At 41.9% G+C, this 9,395-nt stretch overlaps 1 protein-coding gene and 1 pseudogene across 1 annotated transcript; both read left to right on the plus strand.

Annotated features, from left to right (window-relative positions):
- The first annotated feature begins 3,438 nt into the window (after window positions 1–3,438).
- On the plus strand, window positions 3,439–4,753 carry LOC113295919 (annotated as a pseudogene).
- Window positions 4,754–6,263: 1,510 nt separating this feature from the next.
- On the plus strand, window positions 6,264–9,042 carry LOC113299534 (F-box protein At4g00755-like). The gene is made up of 6 exons (XM_026548567.1): window positions 6,264–6,420; window positions 6,571–6,724; window positions 7,280–7,690; window positions 7,788–7,963; window positions 8,127–8,245; window positions 8,370–9,042. Exons 2-6 carry the CDS (start codon window positions 6,595–6,597, stop codon window positions 8,734–8,736), a joined length of 1,203 nt encoding a protein of 400 aa, XP_026404352.1. The 5' UTR covers window positions 6,264–6,420; window positions 6,571–6,594; the 3' UTR covers window positions 8,737–9,042.
- Window positions 9,043–9,395: the final 353 nt, after the last annotated feature.

A 9,395-nucleotide genomic window follows, 5' to 3' on the forward strand; every position in this document is an offset into this window, starting at 1 on the left:
CAATACATTTCGTGGCAGTTGGCCAGCATCAGATATGTGTGTCTGTAATCATGTTCACGTTGTATCCATAGCTCAAGTGTTGGGCATGTTGAGATTGCACACATATGTTGGGCATGTTTGATTGTCTGCTCCATTTCTGTGATAAGTGTTGGTAGGTGGCCGAAGGTGGCTTTGCTCCAATTTTGCAAGGCGGTGGTTGTATTATTCATCTTAGTAACTAGGTTGGGTGGTGATGGTGAATGAGACTAGTTCCAAGCTTCCATGACTGCATCTTTCATCTGAGGGTGTATAAATGTTCCAGCCTAAAAAATTTTGCTTGTGCATGTCTGATGAATTGTTCTTGGAGAAGTAATGGAGCATGATCATATGTTATCCTAGTAAGGTGTTTGATCACCATGTTGGGGTGCAGGTTCAACCAAGTTTGGTTGCTAAGGCCTCAGTCTAATCTTTCCATGATTATGTTTTCATCCCATTTTTTTGTTGGTTCAAGTATATGGATCACCTTGAAATCCCAGATCGATGATCCCATTTGTGTCAGTAACATCTTTGAATTGGCTAGCTTGAGTGCTAAGAACTGGTCGTCCCCCCATTTTTTTCCGATTGGTTGAGTACCTTTAAAGTCCCCTATTAGTAGCCATGGAAGATTATGGTGGGGAATGATTGAGTTGAAATATTTCCATAGGTTCCATCGTACTTGAGGTTGTGGAGGGCCATAGATGACAGTGAATAGCCATAGGGGTGAACTTGAGACAGGTTCGATGTAGGCACGAATAAGACTTTGATTAGCAACTAGAAAATTAACCTTTAGGTTGGAGTTCCATAATAGACCTAGACCTCCTTTGTGGCCATTGCAAGAAACAATGAAACAATTATCATATCATAGAGAAGTTTTCGAAAAAGACATATGTTGCGCCGATGATAAAGTTTCAGACAAAAAATGATAGAAGGTCTAAACTTGCGTGTATACTCATGCAGTTTCTGAATTGTCAAGGCATTGTGGGCGCCTTGACAATTCCAAGCCAGATAATTTATAATGCAGGTGAGTGTTGTCCGGGGCCAACAACTCGTAATGGGGTAACATTCGCAATGACTTCAGTCTCGTCCTCGAGAGATAGATGCCATGTCGGAGTGGAATATGTTGCTTTCTTAGCCTTGCTGGTTGGATCATGTTGTTGTTCCTGAGTTTGGTTATGTTGCTGATGGGGTTCTCCATTTGGGTGAACTGCTCTGCCAATGTAAATAGAGGATCTTGACTTCCTGGTTCTTACTGTGTGTATTTCATGGGATGGCCGGGCTTCTCTACTGGACTTAATTCTTAAAACAGGGAAAGACTTGAATTTTTGGATTTTGGCCGGCGATGATAGGGCAGCAAAGTCAGGTGTAGGGGGAAGTAGCAGGTGTTTTAGTGGGTTTGTATTTTCCCTTCTTTCTTTGTTTCTTTCTTTCTTTCCGTTTATAGGTCTTCACAGGTGTTCCCACCGTTGGTGCAGTATCAGGACCAGTAGCAGGAGTGCATGTTGTTGCATTTGTTGTGTCTGTCTCTTCAGCATAGTTGCGGGTCATCTTAACATGGGGGTTACCATTTAAAGTTGTAACTTGCAAAGTCACAGTTGCCTCCTTTTTCTGCAAAAAGTTAGACAATAATTGAGAGAAGTTGACAGAAATAAGTGGTGAGAGGGAATAGTTGTATTGAGGCGTGCCTTGTCACGGATGATGGTTCTCGCGACAAATATCTGATGTGGAAGGGTGACGTGATAGGTGCATGTGAAGTCACTTGGTCTTTGCCTTTGTCACTTGGTCTATTGAGCTCCTCTATGAACCCAGCTCTTCCTGCACTGGGTATGACTGTGTCTGATACGGGTACACCAAAATGGGTGGGTCCTCCAACTTGGGTATGGGTTGTTGGGTTGGAAATATACGTTCCACTGTCGTGGATCCTAGCCATGGTATTGTCAGAGGGGACATTCTTTCGGCTAGCAGGGTCCTTGGTACTTGGTGCATAGATAGGAGTAGTTGGGAGTGAAGCTTCTACGCCAGGGATAATGTCAGATAGTTTCTTTTCCTTGGATTTCACTGGTAAAACATCTGTTGCTCCTTGTTTTTGGGGAACCAGGTTCCAGTTGAGTCCTTTCTGAGTCATGATGTTGGATATGCGGGTTGGGATCGGTGGTTTTTGGTGGTGGTGGTGGTGGTGATGTTGGTTGGTTCGATGTAGGTGAAGGGTTGGGAAATAGCTCATGACTGGTAGAGCATGATTGATGGGTTGATGTTGAAGCCCTTAATGGGATGTTTGACGATGAAGATGTTAGCATATTTGGGTTCTTGGATTGTGGGTGTTGAGCCTTCATCCTGTTGTTGAGGCGATGGTATGGGAAGTTGGGAAATTGGGTATCCATCAGAGCATGATCAATACTAACGAATTTGGTGCATTCTCTTGCTATGTGTCATGTGAAACCACATCTATAGCAGATCATTGGTAGGTATTCGTAAGCGAAATGGATCCAAGTTGGTCCTGCAAAATTCAGTAGAACACCTGGAGAAAACGGTTTTTGGAGATCCATTTTATCTTGGCTCTGGGAGGAGAAGAGACGAGATCAACTTCAAGCACCGTACCAACATCTTGTAGGAGTTGTTCAATGGATAGTTGATCGGACAAGAACACCGGAAGATGAAGGAGCTGTAACAAAAAAACTGATAAAACTTTTGCAGCCAAACAGTGTCTTTGGTGGTCTTTCATGAGGTTTTGCATCCTTTCTGTGAGTTGAAAAAGGTTCGTAGCTTTGTGTTTTGTCTGTCGATGATGGGGGTTGCTAAAAGTTTAAGATGATGAAAGGTTATTTGTTTGATTCTGTAAAGTTGGCGGATCTCCTTTTTGAAGATTTTACTGTGGTGGGTTTCGATTGTTTGGCGAAAAGTCGAAAAGCACTTGAAAGCGATGAAAACTACCGGAATTACAAGATGGCGAAAAGTCGGGCAAAGCGAACGGTAAGTGTGGAAAAAGGTCAGGCTTATGAGGACTTCTACCGTAAGCTAGACACTAGAGAAGGAGAACATGACATTTACAGAATCGCACGGTTGCGTGAACGGAAGACTCGGTACCTTGTCCAGGTCAAATGTATTAAGGCCTCAGACAACCATGTGCTGGTGGAGGACGCAGAAATTAAAGCCCGTTGGAAGGAGTACTTCAACAACCTTTTCAATAGAGGAAGTGAAAACCCACCGTACACCCTTGAGGGCGTTGTCGAGCGTGTGGATTTGTCTGAGGACGTCACGGTATGTAGCATCCACGAGAGTGAGGTAAAAGAGGCCTTAAAATGAACAAAAAGAGGAAAGGCCTTGGGGCCGGATGCCATACCGTCTGAGGTGTGGAAATGCTTAGGAGATGATGGGATAACTTAGATGACCAAGTTATTCAATAACATCTTCCGGTCAAACCGAATGCCGGACGAGTGGCGTCGAAGCGTGATCGTCCCAATCTTTAAAAACAAAGGGGACATTCAGAATTGCTCCAACTATAGAGGAATCAAACTGATGAGCCATACACTCAAGATGTGGGAACGCGTCATCGAAGACAAACCAGCGTCTCACCAAACCAATTCGGATTTATGCCGGGAAGATCGACCACGGAGGCCATTTTACTGGTGAGGCAACTTATGGAAAGATACAGGGAACAAAAGAGGGACCTGCACATGGTCTTCATTGATCTGGAGAAGGCCTACGATAAAGTGCCGTGTGAAGTAATGTGGTGGGCTCTTAAACAGAAAAAGGTATCACCGAAGTACATAAACTTAATCAAGGATATGTACGAGGACGTAGTTACCGGTGTCCGGACGAGCGGCGGAGTATCATCCGATTTCTCGATTAAGATAGGGCTTCACCAGGGATCAGCCTTGAGCCCATATATTTTCGATTTAGTTCTCGATCAAGTTACGAGAGAAATTCAGGGTGAGATCCCCTGGTTCATGCTCTTTGCAGATGATATGGCGCTTATCGGCAACTCAAAAGAAGATGTGGGGGAAAAACTGGAATTGTGGTGCCAGACTCTGGAATCGAAGGGCTTCAGGCTTAGCAGAACAAAGACCGAAATTTGAAGTGCGATCTCAGCAGTTCTGGGAGAGCTGAAGGAGACATTCTGCTAGATGGACAACCTGTTCCAAGGAAAGAGTCGTTTCGCTATCTGGGATCGATACTCCAGAGTAATGGGGGCATCGAGGAGGATATTCGCCATCGAACGCAATCTGGCTGGGGGAAATGGTGTCTGGCTTCGGACGTCCTTTGTGACCGCAAAGTGCCGCTAAAGCTTAAAGGTAAGTTTTACAAATCCACGATCAGGCATGCCATGCTTTACGGTGCGGAATGTTGGGCGATAAACAGCAGAGATACTCTGAGACTGAAGAGTACCGAGATGCAGATGCTGAAGTGGGCTTGTGGACATACGAGGCATGACCATATCAGGAATGAGTACGTACGTAAGAAACTTATGATAGCGCCAATCGAGGAGATGCTCGCACAACACCGACTGCGCTGGTTTGGGCATCTCCAGCGAAGACCGCCTGATGCCCCAGTACGAGTAGGCCGCATCAGGCGTGCTGAAGGAAGGATGCAACGCCAAGGACGACCGAAGCTAACTTGGGACGAGTGCGTGAAAAACGACCTGAGAAACCGAAATCTCTCACCAGAGCAGGCGCTGGATAGACAGACTTGGAGGGCGCCAATACGCGTGGAAGAGGTGGGTTTCAGGTATGTAGACTAACAACCCTTCTCCTTTATTTCCTATTTTTAGTTCTGTACAACTCAACCAGAGAACACGTAAAGGCAACCCTGCAGTTTCGTGGGGGGTGGGGGGGGGGGGGGGGGGGGGGGGGGGAATCCCCCTGTAGCGCTGCAGTAGGCAGAATTGTGAAGGGGAAATACCCTGTAGCTTCTGCAACCGGGACAGAGTGTAAGTATATCCGCATTAATGGTCGAGAATTCGTAATCCCATTAACACGGTGACTACCCACACTTAGTCCAAAAACATTAACAATCGCGACGCAGGTAGCGTCAAGTATTTTTGCTTGTCGTAGTGCAAGTTGTGCGAGGCTCGGACAGGCCGGCGTAAAACCTATGTTCTACTCTTAGGAGATATTCTCTGGTCGACCCGGTACTTGCTACTGGAAAAGACTTTGGATTTCATATTTCGGGTTTCGGTTGTTTGGTTCTTTTTGGCAAGATGGTAAGAAGGTGAAAAATGAGGAAGTAGGAGATGATGATAAAGCGATGTTGTTGATGGTATCAATGGGGGGTATGAAAGGGTTGGGCGGTGATACGGCTGCATCATGATTGTAGGTTGAAAGAAGAGACGGCTGTGGGATATTGTGTTGCTTTTCAGGCGTGATGAGGACGGGAGGCAGGAGAGATGATTTCTTTGTGTGAATTAGTGGTGATGAGTCTCTGAGTAGTTTACGCGGTGGCTGAATCTCCATTGGCCGAGAAGGAAAACAGTTAAAAAATGGATGGAGACAGTGCGGTAATAGTAACAAGGTTCGAACCGTAGGAACAAGAAAATTTAAGTGATATGCGGATTCTGGATATCTTGACTCTCCGTCAAACGGACGGCCAGAGTCAAAAAGAGAAACTATGAAGTGCATGTATTAGTAACTTTTCACTTATACATAAAGGCTAAAAAAAAAAGATAATTGTAACTCCCAAAAATAAATAAGAAAGTAATTTTTTGTGAAACAAATGTTTCCTTTTCTACTTAAAATCCATACCGTTAAAACGACAGAACCCTTAGTTTGTCAGATGACACGCAATTGGTTGGTAACCGGTGAAGTGTCACGTCTTTATCGAATGATAAATAATACGAAAATTGATACTCCCTCCGTCCCATTATTAAGTGATCTAGTTGAAGTTTGCACAAATTTTAAGGCAAGCAAGGGAAAAGAGATTTTTAAGCATTTTTTTACAATTATACCCTTATAGATAATTAATGAAATTTTGAAATGATTGATCTCTCAAACTACACCATGGATGTTCACAAACTTTATACCATTGAAAAACACTTTAAAACACCTACGTAACGAATATAAACATGCCTATCAAATTATGCATATTTCTTATATTTCTTATAATCAATTAAAAGGATAATTTTAAAAATATCTCCTTATTTAGTGATATAGGTCACTTAATGGTGGGACAAAATTAAAAACCAAATAGATCACTTAATTGTGGGACGAGGGAGTAAATGATACCAAAATTTTTAATTAGTCAAATCAATTACGTAATATGATAAATAGATTTATTTTTTTATCCATCCTCAAATGAAAACAATCTGCTGGTGGTGGTTGTTACTATCTCTTTCGGCACCGCTTTAATAGAAATTTTCCTTCTTTCTGTCTACCTGGATCTGCGAAATCATTTCCTCTTCTCCGTCTAAAGGTATGTGGATTTCTTCAGAATCATAACTCATGTTTTTGCTTTTTTAGGTTTTGAGGGTTTTTTTTTTTGGGTGAATTTGTGATTTTTTGTTGTTGTTGTTGATGGGATTTTAGGGTTTAGTTTGACATTCATTTTGTGGTTGAATTTCAGGTGGTTTTTGGTTTTCTGACATCAATGGCGGGGGATTGTATTGATTTTGTGCAATTGCTCAACCATGACTTATCATCGAATATCTTGTCGTATTTGGATGACCCAGCTGATGTTGTTCGTGTTAGTTCCGTTTCGCGTGCTTGGCGTCAATTCGGTGAGCTCTTTGAACCTGAATTTATCCAGTTTCTGTTATGCTATGACTATTATAAGATGTGCTGTAGTGGGAAATTAGATTGTAATGATGTGACTGTGGTAGAAAACAGCCTGTAAGGAGTATCTGTTTCGTGTGTTCATGCATCAAATTACTTACTTTTGTTGTGATTTTTATGTGTTTATTCACCAATGTAGAGAAGGTGCACATTGGGAGAGGCAGTTGAAGTACTTGTTCTATCAATTGTTAAAGAATGAGCATTTCTTATAGACTGTACTTTGCCCGATGTGGCTTTTAACTGCCTTTTTTTTTGGCTGATAAATTTGGCATAATTCATTGTTTAGTCGAGTCATTGCTAACTTAAATAGCATCAAACAAAATTCTGAATTGAAGTGAGAATTGAGAACAAAACTATCCTTGCTACTTTGAATGAGCAGTTTAAGCCTTGTCACTGTTTGGATTTTGTTTTCTTGAAAAAAGTGTCTAGAAGGAATTATAGTATATGTTTCCGATAGATAGATATATAAATTTTAAACATGGTTTATTTAATGTTCCCAGTGATTTCAAATGGCATCTCCAAGAATCTCTGCTTAAGATTGTTGCCAGAAGTATCACATGCTGTGCCTGCGATTGAAGAAAACAACATAGTAGAGCCACCAGAAGTCAAGTCCACTGATGACATGGAAGTGGAGAAATTGAAGAAAAATCATCGAGTTTATGCCTTCCTAGCACAAGGTCTGGCTTCTTCCCCGGGAAATTGCATTTCTGATGCGATATGTGCATCCAGCACCGATAATTATCCTGAAGAAAGCATTCTGCACACGTTGGAACCTAGAGATAGGGTCGGTGAGAGGGCTTCATACTGGTCAAGTGAAGGAGAGAGTGATCAAGGGGTGCCTGAGACATTAACTTTTAAACTGGCATCCAAGTTGTGTTTTATTAATGAAATCAACATCCAACCATTCCAAGGTTATTATCCATGATATTTTTGTAACTAGTTGTATTATTTCACTCCGTTCTCCGGTTTTGTTTATACTGATGACAAATATGTTTTCTCGCTACCCAGCATATTTCCAGTATGGTTTTCCTATATATTCGGCCAAGTCTGTGCGCTTTCGAGTTGGCCATTTTACTGATCAGCATATGGAGACAGATCTTGTGGATGAGTTTGAGGCAGGTCATAGACACATTGAAGATCACGTGGTATGGACATACACCTCAGAAGACTTTCCAATGGCTCAGGTATGCTTGATTACCACTTTAATTTCAGCCTCTCTTTCTCCTCCTTTGGAAAGGGGGGGACGATAATCTAAAAACAGATTTATTGAATCTTGTGTATATTTCCTGGTGGAGTCCTTTTAATTTCTCAACAAATCTGATTAATTTTACTGTTACCACCGAACAGGAAAATTGCTTACAAAAGTTCAAGCTACCAGAACCTGTTTTCGCTGTTGGTGGAGTTTTGCAGATTGAACTCTTAGGTCGGGTTCAGCAGCAGGAGATGGATGGGTTATACTACGTGTGGTTAGTTCTTTAACTCTGCTTCATCTCGTTAATAGCCAAGAGGTCTTTTATCTTCTCATCATTACATTGTTTTCTTGCTAGACGATAGTAGATTGATTAATTTTACTGATTTTTCTTCCTTCAGTGTTTCTCACGTTCAAATCCTGGGACGCCCATTCAAAGAGGATTTCGTTGCTGAGTTTGTTGATCTCTCTGGGAAGTGCGTGCTGAAGTATATCTCAAAACTAGATGCTGCTACTGACTCTAATCCTTCTACAGGTGATGCATTAGAAGATGGCAGCGGTGGTAGTACGCCTGGCCCGTCTAGGTTGCATTCTTTCACAGCCAGGCTAGTGCAGAGAGCAGGGATGGGTATCGAGCGCATTTTCTCTTTACGTGGGCATGGTGTGCTCATTATGGACGAGGATAGCAATGATGAAGACGATGAAGATTACGAAGATGGGGAGAATAATAATTTAGACGAGGCTGAATCTGATGCTGAACAAGCTTGATTAGGCTTTGCATATAGAATGGAAAATAAAAATTTAGACTGCCATCTTTGGCAGCTAAAATTTTATGTTTACTGTGTGCTAGAGAGACCAAAAGCTGGAGGCAATACTTTCCCCAGTAACATTTGTTTTGATGCCTTGATGGAGAGTCCTGATTTTCTACTTCTTTATTTGATGCTGCAGTGATGGTAGCATCACTATTTTTATTTTATTTTATTTTCTGTTGAATTTGTTTTCATTTGAACTCACTTCACTTGCGCATTCCATATTTAGAGATGGAGTCTTAAATGTGCCTGAGATGTTTCTTTCTTCTGTTGTGCCGAGAGATGAACTTTTATCAGAGTCAGAGCATATACATCCCTTTCTCTGGCAAGAAAGGTTTATGCCACTTCTGCCTTTGGTCACTGCCACCATAAAACACATTTATGCTCAACATAATTCATGTCAAGCATATTTCTGTTAGTGATTATCTGCAATTGTTTTTTCCTACCGCTGTAAAGAAGTGTAGTTCTGATAAGAAAGAGATGCAAGGAGATGAAATGAAAAATGAAAGCAATGAAGCTGCTGTGCAGAGTTAGAAATTTGATTGCGTTGCCAGTAACATATTATACTTCAAATTTCTTGGATTAAACCTGTTTGATCAGAGTAAATTGCAACTAGGG

The sequence above is a fragment of the Papaver somniferum genome, chromosome 7 (assembly GCF_003573695.1).
Source record: "Papaver somniferum cultivar HN1 chromosome 7, ASM357369v1, whole genome shotgun sequence".
Classification (NCBI taxonomy): domain Eukaryota; kingdom Viridiplantae; phylum Streptophyta; class Magnoliopsida; order Ranunculales; family Papaveraceae; genus Papaver; species Papaver somniferum.

Coding starts and splice junctions, on each gene's coding strand:
- LOC113299534 (XM_026548567.1), top strand. CDS start 6,595: ATGGCGGGGGATTGTATTGATTTTGTGCAATTGCTCAACCATGACTTA. Junction 6,725..7,279: donor GCGTGCTTGGCGTCAATTCG/GTGAGCTCTTTG, acceptor TAATGTTCCCAG/TGATTTCAAATGGCATCTCC. Junction 8,246..8,369: donor GATGGGTTATACTACGTGTG/GTTAGTTCTTTA, acceptor TTCTTCCTTCAG/TGTTTCTCACGTTCAAATCC.